Source organism: Oncorhynchus keta, chromosome 2, assembly GCF_023373465.1.
Source record: "Oncorhynchus keta strain PuntledgeMale-10-30-2019 chromosome 2, Oket_V2, whole genome shotgun sequence".
NCBI classification, from domain to species: Eukaryota; Metazoa; Chordata; class Actinopteri; order Salmoniformes; family Salmonidae; genus Oncorhynchus; species Oncorhynchus keta.
The window spans coordinates 66,158,813-66,174,296 of NC_068422.1; the positions used below are offsets into that span (position 1 = coordinate 66,158,813).

The following is a 15,484-nucleotide window of genomic DNA, read 5'->3' on the forward strand; positions in this document are numbered from 1 at the left end:
GAAAGGCTAAACTAGAGAGAGGGAGGGAGGGAGGGAGGGGAAAAAGGGAAGAAGGAGGGAACAGGGGGAGAGGGGAGGGGGGAGAGCAGGGGCTTTGAAGAGGGAGGAGCAATTAGCTGTCTCACGGAAAGCCCACGGAAATGACTGATTGCAGGCAGGGTTAGAGGTCAAGGCCAATGCCCAGGTCCCAGCTCGCTGGAATCACAAAACGGGGCTTCCACAGAATGAAAACAGGAAAAAAAGGAAAACATAGTTCCCTTTTAATTAGGTTCAGCTACACACAAAAATATGCAGCCCAGTGGAATATTCCTAGAGGGAGTAGGACACATCTCTTCACTGAAGCTTACTCACACAAATAAATCATAGAAGTCTTCAATCCCCATAAAAACATAGGAGAAGATTAGTCTCGCCCTCAGTTTACAGTCAACCCTCACAAGTCAAAACTATTCCACAAATCATGCCATTTCTACAACATGACGTAGTCAGGATCAGTAGGTATCAAACACAGTCAGGCAGTGAATTGAAATTGCAGAGTAACATCTGAATCTGGGTAGAATGACAGCTCTCCCCCCTCCCCTTCATTACCGGGGTAATGGTGTTTCATGTTTATGGAACAGCCCGTGACCACCCCTCAGTGCCCTGCGTGAGAGGAACATCAACTCTCTGCCCGTCTACGTCAACCAACCAACATCCAACACACACACACACACACACACACACACACACACACACACACACACACACACACACACACACACACACACACACACACACACACACACACACACACACACACACACACACACACACACACACACACACACACACACACTAAGTAAAGTTCCTGGCCAAAACAATATAATCCTACTGTTATATTTGCATTAGCTGCCAATCTGAATTTATTGTGACACCATCTTAGCTCACACAGAGTTCACACCAGTTAGACTGTCACAGTGTGTAATTGGTTACAGTGTGGCATTAGGTAGAGTGTGTAATTGGTTACAGCGTGCTGCAGGGAGACAGTCTAAAGGGCAATGCACAGGAGAATTTGCATGTTTGATATGTGTGTGTATGTATGCATGTGAATGTGTGTGTGTGCGTACGTGTGTTCTTTGATTAATGTGTGTGCATGCACGTGAGTAAAATACACAATCGATCCCCATTCTTTCTTATCCTATCCTCTCTGGCAGGTCAGCAGCATGAGAGAAAGCTGTAGGGAACAATGTGCAGTATGTGCATGTCTCTGGTGTTGTCCCTTCCATTTGCAGGAACAGACATGTACACACCAGGGTTTCCGTTAGGAACATGTGGCATGGAAACAACGTGACCGGGAAGATTTGAATTTACTGGCCATTTGAGAAATTTACCGGACCCATATGAATTGGTTGTGTAACCAATTAGGGTGTCTACCCACTGTGCTCAGAAATAAATAAATCACATTTAGATCATGGTAATTCATCTGAACAGAACATGCAATTCCTGTAATGAAGAAGCCAATAAAATATTTGCCAAAATGCAATTAGTGGGAAAACACCATTTTAAACAGTTCACCTGATGAGAGCTGTTCCATATGTGACAGGAATGAAAATCTCAGTTAGAAACTTAGAGGGGGAAATCTAACGATGCAACAACGGAGGATGGGTTGTTAATATGACTAGGATTGGTCCTTTGGTTTCTCAACAATGAAAGAAAGTTGATATGAAAACCAATAGAACAGCAGAGAAATGCTGGTTAATGACAGCAGGAAGTCTTTAGAAAATAATTGCCTCCACGTTTCGATGGTTGGATTTTGCCTCGGCTAATTTGAAGCCAGGTAAGACATGGCTCATAATATGAAGTAAACCGTTCAGGCTTCAAACTATTAAGTATATGTTTTCAAAATTCATACTGCCTCCAGCTCACATTGCAAAGTAGTGGGTGGTGTGTTGATAGCCTGCCTACCGTTACACGCACGGATTGAAACAAGATGTTTTTCCATTTCCCAGCACATTTAAAACAATACAATTCCTCACACACATACACGCACACACACACACACACACACACGCACACACACACACACACTGCTAGGGATGGTGGAACATTCAAATTAAAATCTCACACTGCTAGGTAATCATGCACAGAGGCAGACCTCCAATATCAGATACAAGATATCTATATAACAGCAGAAACAGTGAGCTGGAGGGGCATATCATTACCTCTGCCTTGCACCTGTAGGGAAGACTGGGGCCTGTTGAATGTGGTTGTCTATCCTTTCATTCACTCCTCCATAGGAAAGGAAAACAGAAGGATCTGCTGTGACGACAACAGAAAATAAGGGCTACTTGGGCTTGAACTGCGCTTGAACTGGGCTTGAACTGGGGCTTGAACTGGGCTTGAACGGGCTTGAACTGGGCCTGCACTGCTCGCCCAACCAAGAGAGTGAGTTCTGTAGACGGTTCTGTAGAACTAATACTGTAACGCACCAGATGGAGACGTACGATGGGCTGTAGGAATGTATCAGAATAGCAATGAGGTAAGCTACCAGCCTCGCACCCAAACACTTACCTCACAACACAGTAAGTTAGGATGCCACGAAAAGTTATGTTCCATAAATGACTGGGCTGGCTACATTTCGTGTTCGGCTACCTCAGTTTATCAGCCAATTAGCTAATGCTGGAACTCTAGCCTCCATACTAAACCAGTCCCAGTGTAGTGGGTGTGATGCATGAGAGGCTCCAGAGAGATGCAGAGCAGTGTCAGGTGGAGGTCTATCACTAGGCTGCCCTCTAACCCCTCTCCATCTCTATTTCTCTCCATCACTCTTTCCCTACAACACAGTCTGCTTCAGCCATCCAACTCCAGCGCCTAATGTGCGCTCTCGCTCTTTCTCTCTCTGCCTGGCCCTCTCTCTCTCTGCCTGGCCCTCTCTCTCTCTGCCTGGCCCCTCTCTCTGCCTGGCCCTCTCTCTCTCTGCCTGGCCCTCTCTCTCTCTGCCTGGCCCTCTCTCTCTCTGCCTGGCCCTCTCTCTCTGCCTGGTCCTCTCTCTCTGCCTGGCCCTCTCTCTCTCTGCCTGGCCCCTCTCTCTCTGCCTGGCCCTCTCTCTCTTTGCCTGGCCCTCTCTCTCTCTGCCTGGCCCTCTCTCTCTCTCTTCCTGGCCCCTCTCTCTCTGCCTGGCCTCTCTCTCTGCCTGGCCCTCTCTCTCTGCCTGGCCCTCTCTCTGCCTCTGCCTGGCCCTCTCTCTCTCTGCCTCTGCCTGGCCCTCTCTCTCTCTGCCTGGCCCTCTCTCTCTATCTTACTCTGTGACTGGTAGAGGAGAACAGTGTGTCTGAGTGATGGTAGTGCCTCGGCCTCTCTCTCTCTATCTCTGTGGCTGGTAGAGGAGAACAGTGTGTCTGAGTGATGGTAGTGCCTCGGCCTCTCTCTCTCTATCTCTGTGGCTGGTAGAGGAGAACAGTGTGTCTGAGTGATGGTAGTGCCTCGGCCTCTCTCTCTCTATCTCTGTGGCTGGTAGAGGAGAACAGTGTGTCTAAGTGATGGTAGTGCTTCGGCCTCTCTCTCTCTATCTCTGTGACTGGTAGAGGAGAACAGTGTGTCTGAGTGATGGTAGTGCCTCGGCCTCTCTCTCTCTATCTCTGTGGCTGGTAGAGGAGAACAGTGTGTCTGAGTGATGGTAGTGCCTCGGCCTCTCTCTCTCTATCTCTGTGACTGGTATCTCTGTGGCTGGTAGGGAGAACAGTGTGTCTGAGTGATGGTAGTGCCTCGGCCTCTCTCTCTCTATCTCTGTGGCTGGTAGCCTCTCTCTCTCTATCTCTGTGGCTGGGAGAACAGTGTGTCTGAGTGATGGTAGTGCCTCGGCCTCTCTCTCTCTATCTCTGTGGCTGGTAGAGGAGAACAGTGTGTCTGAGTGATGGTAGTGCCTCGGCCTCTCTCTCTCTATCTCTGTGGCTGGTAGAGGAGAACAGTGTGTCTGAGTGATGGTAGTGCCTCGGCCTCTCTCTCTCTATCTCTGTGACTGGTAGAGGAGAACAGTGTGTCTGAGTGATGGTAGTGTGTGTCTGAGAACAGTGTGTCTGAGTGATGGTAGTGCCTCGGCCTCTCTCTCTCTATCTCTGTGGCTGGTAGAGGAGAACAGTGTGTCTGAGTGATGGTAGTGCCTCGGCCTCTCTCTCTCTATCTCTGTGGCTGGTAGAGGAGAACAGTGTGTCTGAGTGATGGTAGTGCCTCGGCCTCTCTCTCTCTATCTCTGTGACTGGTAGAGGAGAACAGTGTGTCTGAGTGATGGTAGTGCCTCGGCCTCTCTCTCTCTATCTCTGTGGCTGGTAGAGGAGAACAGTGTGTCTGAGTGATGGTAGCGCCTCGGCCTCTCTCTCTCTATCTCTGTGGCTGGTAGAGGAGAACAGTGTGTCTGAGTGATGGTAGTGCCTCGGCCTCTCTCTCCCCATGTACCACTAGGTCTGGAACACCTGCATCATTTACATGAACTTCACTGTCCCGCTTTATTGATTTTCTTGTGCATAAGTAATGTAATCACTTCATCATCCGTTGCATTTATAAATATTAACACACACGGATTCTCACTCTTGCAAAACACAGCTGGTGTACAGCACTGAACTTATCACGCATAATAAACCTGTATATAGAACAGAATTTCTTTCATTTCCCACAGCCAGAAACGCACCTAACCTATAAATCATTCAAAGGCTGACAGTTAGAATGTATGCATAATACGATCTCCCCTGCCTGCGTGAACAAATATAGATCTGCCTCATATGTAATGACATGCTATATTCTTTGTGTTTTGGGCTCTGGTCAAAAGCAGTGCACTGTATAGGGAATAGGTGCTGTGAAATCTTCAACTGGAAAACATCTAAACACATGCAGGACATTGACAGAATACCTTGAACAGTATGCGCACCAAATTCAGGACAACCATCCAAGCATCCAGTCACCTGAGATATTACTGAGCTATAACTCCTAGCTATGTTTGGAGTCTACTCTTTGACCTGAATGAGAAGCATTCTGACACCGGCCACCAGGCTGTCTGGCTCCGTGTTTAACAGTTCTGGGGAAACACCGGTGGTGACAACCACTCAGGACAATAAAACAGCAAAGCTCCAAATACAGTAGCAGACTTGAATCATTATCACGACACAGAGCCAATCTCCTAGACCTGGAGCGAGGCCAGTCCCAGGCTCATTACAACCCTCCCGTCTCTCCCTGCCTGCCCCAACCCGCCCGACACAACACTAAACACAGTAACCTGGCCTCGTCATCGCTCTTATGGAGAATGTTAAATGACACAAAACACTGGCCGGGCCTTCTGTTCTGTTCCTGGAAATTCCACCGGACAGCCTTGGGAGCCGGTCCAGCAGTGATTCGATAGATACCCTCGTAATGTAATGTCACAGCTCCATTTAAAACAAGACACTGTATCTCTTGGCAGACATCTTGGCCAGCTGTTTCATTAGCGCAGTAGATCAGAAATAATGGAGCGTTTGATTACGCCGACGACACTGCCAGCCATGCACATATGGCATGTAGCTTTGTTACAGTGGATGGATGGCTGCATGCATGAACGGATATAGTGTTATTACCATACAGAGTGAGTACAGTCCCTGTTGCTTTCAGCACACAATTCAATAGAGCACACTTAGTATATGTATCTCCATGGCTGTACGTTAACTCACGTGTTGTTGTTCCTGAGCTTGACGTGCCCTCCAGGCTCCAGGATCTGCCCGTTCTTCAGCCAGGTGAGCTGGGGCACAGGGTCGCCCTGCGCCTGGCAGGTGAAGATAGCAGTGGTGCCCACCGGCCGGGAGATGGACTGGGGAGGCTGCACAAACTCTGCTGGGGCTGTGGGCAGACACAGAGGAAAGAGAAAGACAGATAGTGGGCTACTTACTAACTGAATATAAAGTGCCTTGCTACACAGATACAGTAACCTGCTGACAGGGTCTTTCTCATTCCCCATACTATGCTGCACAACAACTATGATTTTTCACCAGTGGTCAGAAAAGATAAGCTACCAAGGTATTTTGAAAAAGCAGGAAGCTCCCAGAGCCTTCTAGAGGGAATTATAAAAGGGGAGAGAGGAATAAAGGCGTATTATCCTGGGCTTAATCCAGCCTAATCACATTGATCAGAATTAGATTGTGTGTGGGGGAGGGGGATTAGAGACAGTGTTTAGCATAACAATTATTAGCTGAGGATCAGATTATCGTCATTGGAACTGAGAAGCAAGATCTAGGAACACAAAAAGGGAGGAGGAGGAGGAAGAGGAGAGAACAGGGAATCTATTCACAAATGCAGAATAACTGGTATAGAACACATAAACTGAGTGAAAGGCAATGCAGTGCAGATACAGTATCTTTCCCGAAAGTCTTTCAGTGTTGCACAATTTCACAGCTACTGACCTTCAGCCTCCAGCCAATGATCCCTCCCTCCCTCCATCCCTCCCCCCACCCCTCCCTCCCTCCCTAGGAGTCATTCTTTCCCTCCTCTCTTTGAGCTATGAGCCATGCTCCGTTTGCGCTAATTGACACAGAGGTACAGGTAATGCAAATCTCTATTACCTCTTAATTAAACAGTGTTTAGTTTCGCCTCAAATGTGTGATTACACTCCTCCAGATCTGATCAGAGCTGTTTGTTGTTATTGCTGTTGGGGTAATTATCTCCCCTCATTATTCATAGCTGCAGGTATTATTAGCCACATCAATATTTTCATATATGAAAAGAGTTATTTTCATAATAACTTCCTAATGAGTGGGAATACAATTAGACCGCAATTAGGGATCATCTAGTGGTAATTTAGAATGAGATCATTCCCACAATCAGCAACTATTTTCCCTTCAGCAGGTTTATTTGCCAGTCAGCTGTCCTTCTGGTTCTAATCTTTCTATCTCAAATCAAATCAAAGTTTATTTGTCACGTGCGCCATATACAACAGGTATTTACAGTGAAATGCTTACTTACAGCAATAGTGCAAAAAATGTATTAGTTGAACAATAGGTAAGTAAAGAAATAAAACAACAGTAAAAAGACAGGATATATACAGTAGCGAGGCTATAAAAGTAGCGAGGCTACATACAGACACCGGTTAGTCAGGCTCATTGAGGTAGTATGTACATGTAGATATGGTTAAAGTGACTATGCATATATGATGAACAGAGTAGCAGTAGCGTAAAAGAGGGGTTGGCGGGTGGTGTGTGGGACACAATGCAGATAGCCTGGTTAGCCAATATAGCAGCCCCCCCCCCCAACCCCTGTTTTTACGATGCTGCGACACATTAACTATGCAAATAGTCCGGGTAGCCATTTGATTACCTGTTCAGGAGTCTTATGGCTTGGGGGTAAAAACTGTTGAGAAGCCTTTTTGTCCTACACTTGGCACTGCTGGCCATGCGGTAGTAGAGAGAACAGTCTATGACTGGGGTGGCTGGGGTCTTTGACAATTTTTAGGGCCTTCCTCTGACACGGCCTGCTGTAGAGGTCCTGGATGGCAGGCAGCTTAGCCCTAGTGATGTACTGGGCCGTACGGACTACACTCTGTAGTGCCTTGCGGTCAGAGGCCGAGCAATTGCCGTACCAGGCAGTGATGCAACCAGTGCTCTCGATGTTGCAGCTGTAGAACCTTTTGAGGATCTCAGGACCCATGCCAAAAATGTTTTGTTTCCTGTAGGGAAATAGGTTTTGTCATTCCCTTTTCACGACTGTCTTGGTGTGTTTGGACCATTCTAGTTTGTTGTTGATGTGGGCTCTAAAGGAACTTGAAGCTCTCAACCTGCTCCACTACAGCCCCGTCGATGAGAATGATGTGCTCGGTCCTCCTTTTCCTGTAGTCCACAATCATCTCCTTAGTCTTGGTTACGTTGAGGGATAAGGTTGTTATTCTGGCACCACCCGGCCAGGTCTCTGACTTCCTCCCTATAGGCCGTCTTGTCCTTGTCGGTGATTAGGCCTACCACTGTTGTGTCATCTGAAAACTTAATGATGGTGTCGGAGTCGTGCCTGGCCATGCAGTCGTGGGTGAACAGGGAGTACTGGAGGGGACTGAGCACGCACCCCTGGGGAGCTCCAATGTTGAGGGTCAGCGTGGCAGTTGTGTTGCTACCTACCCTCACCACCTGGGGGCGGCCCGTCAGGAAGTCCAGGATCCAGTTGCAGAGGGAGGTGTTTAGTCCCAGGATCCTGAGCTTAGTGATGAGCTTTGAGGGCACTATGGTGTTGAACGCTGAGCTGTAGTCAATGAATAGAATTCTCACGTAGGTGTTCCTTTTGTCCATGTGGGAAAGGGCAGTGTGGAGAGCAATAGAGATTGTATCATCTGTGGATCTGTTTGGGCGGTATGCAAATTTGAGTGGGTCTAGGGTTTCTGGGATAATGGTGTTGATGTGAGTCATTACCAACCCTTCAATCTATACTGTCTTCCTGTAAACAAACCCTCCCCTTTCCAGTTCTAGTTATTTAGAATCCTCTATCTAAACTATCTTCCTGTAAACAAAACCTCCCCTTTCCAGTTCTAGTTATTTAGCATCCTCTATCTAAACTATCTTCCTGTAAACAAAACCTCCCCTTTCCAGTTCTAGTTATGTAGCATCCTCTATCTAAACTATCTTCCTGTAAACAAACCCTCCCCTTTCTAGTTCTAGTTATTTAGCATCCTCTATCTAAACTATCTTCCTGTAAACAAACCCTCCCCTTTCCAGTTCTAGTTATGTAGCATCCTCTATCTAAACTATCTTCCTGTAAACAAACCCTCCCCTTTCCAGTTCTAGTTATTTAGCATCCTCTATCCATCTAATTCTCATTTTAAGAGAAGAGGTGTTACGATGGTTTTCTAATCTCAGCTATCTCCATACTGTCACCCTGTCAGTAAAAGTGCGGGACCTGAAATTCACACCATTCTAGGCACTGTGGTATGATGAGGATTAGGTTGGCTCAACCCTCCTGTCCAACTCCCTTTTCATCTCTCTCTCTCTCCCTTTTCATCTCTCTCTCTCCATCTCTCTCTGTTTGCTCTTTAGAGGCTGTGTGTATGTGAGTAGGGGCTGGAGGGAAGGGCTGGAGGGAGGCAGGGGGATGGTGGGTCAGGGAGAGTATTGATGTGCAATTGTGGTGTGGGTCTGATCAGCACTCTTTCCCCCATTCCCTCTCTATCTTTTGCTCTCCGTCTTTCAATCCTCTCCTCTCTCTCTCTAACCTTCTCTCTTTCCCTCTCCCCCTACTCTCTATTACTCTCTCTCTTTTACCATTTCTCTCTCTCTCTCTCTCTCTCTCTCTCTCTCTCTCTCTCTCTCTCTCTCTCTCTCTCTCTCTCTCTCTCTCTCTCTCTCTCTCTCTCTCTCTCTCTCTCTCTCTCTCTCTCTCTCTCTCTCTCTCTCTCTCTCCCCTCACTTTCTCACTCTGAGGTAAATGAAGGGTAGTGCAGTGAGCAGAGGGCCGCTGTGCCAACCATCTGGCCAGGAAGATTACATCAATTCTCTTAAGCAACAGCCTACCTTACTCTGATCAAAACATTCGGCCGGACGGCGGGAGAGAGTCGCATGTATGCTGCTACTCTATACAGTCACCGAGGCCATATCACCATAACAACCCTCTCATAGCCAGACAGTCAGTCAGTCATATGCGCCCCGACTGTGAAATACGTCCAGGAGAACATTCCTGCCATGAGAATATGAAACAATGCTTCTTGAAGGCTGTGTCCACAGCAAGGCTTCAGCCTTTTTGTTTCTTATCATAAAACACATGTATTGTATATCGCACCAGATCGTTAGCTGAGGGCGCGTTCTAGTTTTCACTGATTGATAAAGAAACCATAGACATCGACACATAATCAACAGCATGGCTTTCTTCCAGAGCCTTCTATAGCAGGGCCTTGTCTAACAACAGACAGGAAGTTTCAATGAAATATTGACTGGGAGCAGTATTGCTATTGGCTGGGGCCAAGGGCAGGGTTCTTTGGCTGATAAGCATGTGAGGAACATGCTGAATGCCTCCTGCTACTAACCACCTCCAACTGGTAAAAAATGTGTAAGAAAATTGCACAGCGAATGAGACACACACACATTTGTTTTACTAAACTTGTGGGGACCTAAAATTGATTTCCATTCAAACACACCAGTGGAGGCTGTTGGGAGGAGCTTCCACTGACACACACACACACACACACACACACACACACACACACACACACACACACACACACACACACACACACACACACACACACACACACACACACACACACACACACACACACACACACACACACACACACACACACACACACACACACACACACACTATCCTGAGTGGGTGTGTAACTGAAGGTTCACCTTGGACCACCAGACGTCCCTGAGCGGTTCTGCGTACACGGGTCCCTGGTTTGTTGGCAGCGCAGACATAGACGCCAGAGTGCTGGACCCCGACATCTGTGATCATCAGGTTCCCTGTACCCAGCACCTGGATGCCCTCCACACCTATCGGACGGCCATCTGAGGAGAGAGGAGAGGAGGAGAATAGAGAAGAGGAGGAAAGGAAGGGAGGGGAGGAGAGTAGGGAATAGGACAGGAGATGAAATTGGGGAAGGGATAGAGATAGAGAAAGAGAGAGAAGAGGAGGAAAGGAGTGAGATAGCAAATTAGCTGAGTTAGCTTAGAATAAAAAATAAAAAACACTTGAAATATACTAAAAAAGGCTATAAAAATACCAAGGGAGATAAATGATTGATTAAACATACTATAATGTACACAAAATATATATATGCTGGAGAAGAGGAGCCGCTGGAGGTGACTGTATAGTTCCCTTAATTAAGGAAAAGCAAATTTAGTAAATCCGTTTTCTCTGTGAGAGCTTCCCATGTCTGGAATACACTGCCATCAGACACACATAACTACACCACCTATCACACTTTCACAAAAAAACATGAAGACATGGCTAAAGGTCAATCAGATTTGTGAACATGGTCCCTAGCTGTGTGTTGCCGCTTTCCATGTCTGTAGTCTGTAGCTTGTGAGGTGTGGAAACACTTTGTTGCTTTTATGGATTTTGTTTTGTTGCTTTTTGTTCTATGTTGCTCTGTCTGTATGCTACGTCTTGCTTGTCCTATGTTGCTCTGTCTGTATGCTATGTCTTGCTTGTCCTATGTTGCTCTGTCTGTATGCTACGTCTTGCTTGTCCTATGTTGCTCTGTCTGTATGCTACGTCTTGCTTGTCCTATGTTGCTCTGTCTGTATGCTATGTCTTGCTTGTCCTATGTTGCTCTGTCTGTATGCTACGTCTTGCTTGTCCTATGTTGCTCTGTCTGTATGCTACGTCTTGCTTGTCCTATGTTGCTCTGTCTGTATGCTATGTCTTGCTTGTCCTATGTTGCTCTGTCTGTATGCTACGTCTTGCTTGTCCTATGTTGCTCTGTCTGTATGCTATGTCTTGCTTGTCCTATGTTGCTCTGTCTGTATGCTATGTCTTGCTTGTCCTATGTTGCTCTGTCTGTATGCTACGTCTTACTTGTCCTATGTTGCTCTGTCTGTATGCTACGTCTTGCTTGTCCTATGTTGCTCTGTCTGTATGCTACGTCTTGCTTGTCCTATGTTGCTCTGCGTGTGCTCACTGCTCAATGATTGTCTATTTTGTAATTGTTTTTAATAACCTGCCCAGGGACTGCGGTTGAAAATTAGCCGGCTGGCTAAAACCGGCACTTTTACTGAAACGTTGATTGATGTGCACTGTCCCTGTAAAAATAAAATGAAGTCAATAAAATTGCCCCATAACGCTGCAAAACACATTCCACAGTAAATATCAGAGCAGTTCTCACAAGTGTGACAGAGCACGTCTTGTGAGAATCACCATATTTAGTAGAAAGGTGTGCAAACGAGGCGAGTGTATTGGGTGAGGGCCAAGGCCACGCCGACACAGTCAGTGACGCAGAAGAACTATGTTGCCACGACTCCATTATGTGTTAGTGTGTGTAATTGTATGTGTGTGTGAGGGGGTCTGTTTTACATCCCCAGTCCCGTCCTCCCCACCCCGCTCTGACAGGCTAGTGACACACACACATACATGCACACGCACACACACCAGTTTGATCTCACGGTTTGACAAAGCCCTCTACTGCCTTAGGCACACCATGCTTTAAACTGGGGAAATGCCCTCTGAGCAGGTAGAGCTACATGGATAAGCTAGGCTGCCACTCCCCTCTGTCCCTCCATCAAATACCCTGTCCTGCTCTCTGTCTCTTCCTATTTCAATGGCCTTATAATGGGGGTAGGACCAACAAAGACATGGCACAGCCGAAGATATTTCAGTCCCTCTCTATCTTTGTAACATCTGCGTCTTGTGTGTCCCGGCTTAGAGTGTTAAAGGGCTGTGCGGGGGACATGGCCGCTATGCTAAAAGCCTGCAGAGAAAGCAGACTGGCCATCCTCCTCTCCTCACATCTTCAAACAGACAGCTAGCAGACAGCTAGCAGACAGCCAGCCAGAGACTGGGGCCATATGGTCTGGCCCAGGCCTTTTATAGGAGGGCAACACACATCTCCTCTGTGAACACTGTGTGCATCTGAGCAGAGCCACCACAAGGAAAGGGAGGGGCATTTGGAAACACTCCACAAACCTGGACCGTGACAAGACAATGCACTGTGGGCTGAAGAGAAATGGAAAAAGGTGGACAGTGCATCCAGACAGAGTTCACGAGAATGCCTTCAAAATAGAATATACAAACCTCAGCCCTTTCTGTGTTCTTGTAGCTGCAGCGAACAGCACCAGCAGAGGGCTGTAGGCGACAGGACTTTCAGTATAACATAGGAACCTATTATTCAGACATATTTACAATCCAATTGAAACAGCCTGGTCAGCTATGTCAGCAAGTGGAGTTTCTTATCAACTGTAGTAGAAGCTATGGCTAGAACAGTATAACTTAAACATGCTCCATGGTACTATTAAGTGCAAGCCTCAGGCTCTCAGCCTGACCCTCCGACTCCCAGCCCCAGTCCAGTGTCATAACTAAAGGGACTCAGCTAGGAGTGGCTAAACAACTGTGAACCATATAATGGGCGTTATTACCCTTCTACAATAAGCCTGACTCAAGTCGGGCTAGCTGCTGAGTGAACTGTAAAATCAACAGATGGCTAACTCTTATCTCTCCAGACACACTCTCTCTCACAGAAACTTGATTTCTCTCTCGGTCTCTATCTATCTGTCTGTGTGTGTGTGTGTGTGTGTGTGTATGTGCTGTCTGAATGGATGCCGCTATCTCTATGTCAGTCTGTAATGTAGTTAGTGTCAAAGCAGGCAGAGAGCCAGCAAAAAGTAGCCCAGAGAGCACCAGTGCTGATGAATGAAAAGCTCCAAACAAACTGTGGCATTAAGGAATGACTGATGTGAATCTATTAAATTCATTATCCAGCTTATCCCCAGGCCGTCACTCCCTGTAATCTAATACACTAAAATCCAGAGGCGTCATGCCCACAAGGAGACGTGCCCCCTCAGATTTGTCCTGTTTTTACATTTTTCACATGTTAAATTAATAACTTTTTTTTAAGCCCCTGCTTCATCATCATTATTTATAAAAAAGATCTGTCAGCAGTATTTTGCAGAGGGGACATACTGACTATCACCCCCCATTCTTCCCAGATGCACCACAGAGCAAAGATATGCTACGTCAGCGGAGGAGAGAGAGTATCGAGTGACACATACAGTGTATGATTTGATTTTAACTGCCGGTGATGGGCAGGGTTCGCAGGAGGAATGTTTGTAAATGAATTTGATCAAGCTATGTGGCCTATTGATTCCTTTTTGATGAATAAATAAAACATTTTTTTTGTTGTTTCTCTGTAATACTAGTCACCTAGCAATTTTATCAAGTTGTCTTTAGCTAGCCCAGATAGGTTCCCAATCTCCCAACCTCATAATTAGCTACCAAGCCATTTCAGGCTATAACTCAAGATAGAGTAGCTTGAATAACTATCTCTGCTGGCTTGCCTGCAGGCAAGGTTGCTAGACTTTAGAAAATACTAAAATAGCTTTAAATATTGGGTTATTGTACTATATACCGGTGTGGCAGTTCTAGTAAACATCTAAGGCATAAAAGTTCTTAAAGCTGCAATATGTAACTTTTAGGGCAACCTGACCAAATTTACATAGAAATGTGAGTAATAGATCTGTCATTTTCATCGAAAGCAGGTCTAAGAAGCGGGTGATCTGTTCTATGTGTGCTATTTCTATGCTTCCCGGTCTTAAAACCTCTTATGGATCCCTTCACGTGCCAATCCCTTTAGCGGGATCGATTTGACAACATCCAGTGAAATGGCAACGCGCCAAATTCAAACTACAGGAATATCAATATTCAACATTCACGAACATATATATGTTACACATCAAAATAAAGCTTAACTTCTTGTTAATCCAGCCGCTGTGTCAGATTTCAAAAAGGCTTTACGTCGAAAGCAGACCATGCGATTATCTGAGGACAGCGCCCCGCATACAAACACACGAAAATCATATTTCAATCAGACAGGTGCGCCACAAAAGTCAGAAATAGCGATATAATTAATGCCTTACCTTTGAAGATCTTCTTCTGTTGGCACTCCAAAATGTTCCAGAAACATCACAAATGGTCCTTTTGTTCGATAATGTCCTTCTTTATGTCCCAAAAATGTCAATTTATTTGATTCAGAAATACACCGGGTTCAACTCGCCCAACATGCCTACAAAGTATCTAATAAATTACCTGTAAACTTGGTCCAAACATTTCAAACAACGTTCCTAATCCAACCTCAGGTACCCTAAAACGTAAACAATCGATCAAATTTAAGACGGAATAAACTGTTTCTAATACCGGATAAAAACATTGTGAAGCGCGTTCCAGTTCACGCTCACCAACACAGTAGAGACCATCTGTAGTGACACTTACAATGAATAGCACTAACTCTTCATTTCTCAAAAGAAAAACATCAACCAATTTCTAAAGACTGTTGACATCTTGTGGAAGCCATAGGAACTGCAACCAGGTTCCTCATAAATAGGAAATTAGAAAACAATTGGAAAACACAATGACCACAAAAATACATTTCCCTGGATGGATTGTGCTCAGGGTTTCACCTGCCAAATCAGTTATACTCACAAACATTATTGTAACAGTTTTAGAAATGTCAGAGTGTTTTCTATCCAAATCCACTACTTATATGCATATCCTAGCTTCTGGGCCAGAGTAGCAGGCAGTTTACTTTGGGCACACTTTTCATCCGGACGTCAAAATACTGCCCCCTAGCCTTAAGAAGTTTTAAGTTCCGTTTTTGAGTCTTTTATTTTAGTATTGTACACCAACAGGTTATATTGTACAATGATTCTCTACACTATGCATTGCTTGTTTGTCACAAACTGAAATTGGGTGAACTATTTTAATTTTTATGTAACCCCTTTTTTTCTCCCCAATTTCGTGCTATCCAATTGGTAGTAGTTACAGTCTTGTCTCATCGCTGCAACTCCCGTACGGACTCAGGAGAGGC

At 45.8% G+C, this 15,484-nt stretch overlaps 1 protein-coding gene across 1 annotated transcript in view; it reads right to left on the minus strand.

The window, feature by feature from the left end:
* Window positions 1–15,484, minus strand: part of LOC118362318 (immunoglobulin superfamily DCC subclass member 3-like) — a 119,210-nt gene that overhangs the window by 22,224 nt on the left and 81,502 nt on the right. The window contains exons 6-7 of the mRNA XM_052480851.1: window positions 10,317–10,475; window positions 5,670–5,835 (exon numbers count right to left, since the gene is read on the minus strand). Of these exons, the coding sequence (XP_052336811.1) occupies window positions 5,670–5,835; window positions 10,317–10,475 (325 nt within the window). The remainder of the gene's footprint in view (window positions 1–5,669; window positions 5,836–10,316; window positions 10,476–15,484) is intronic.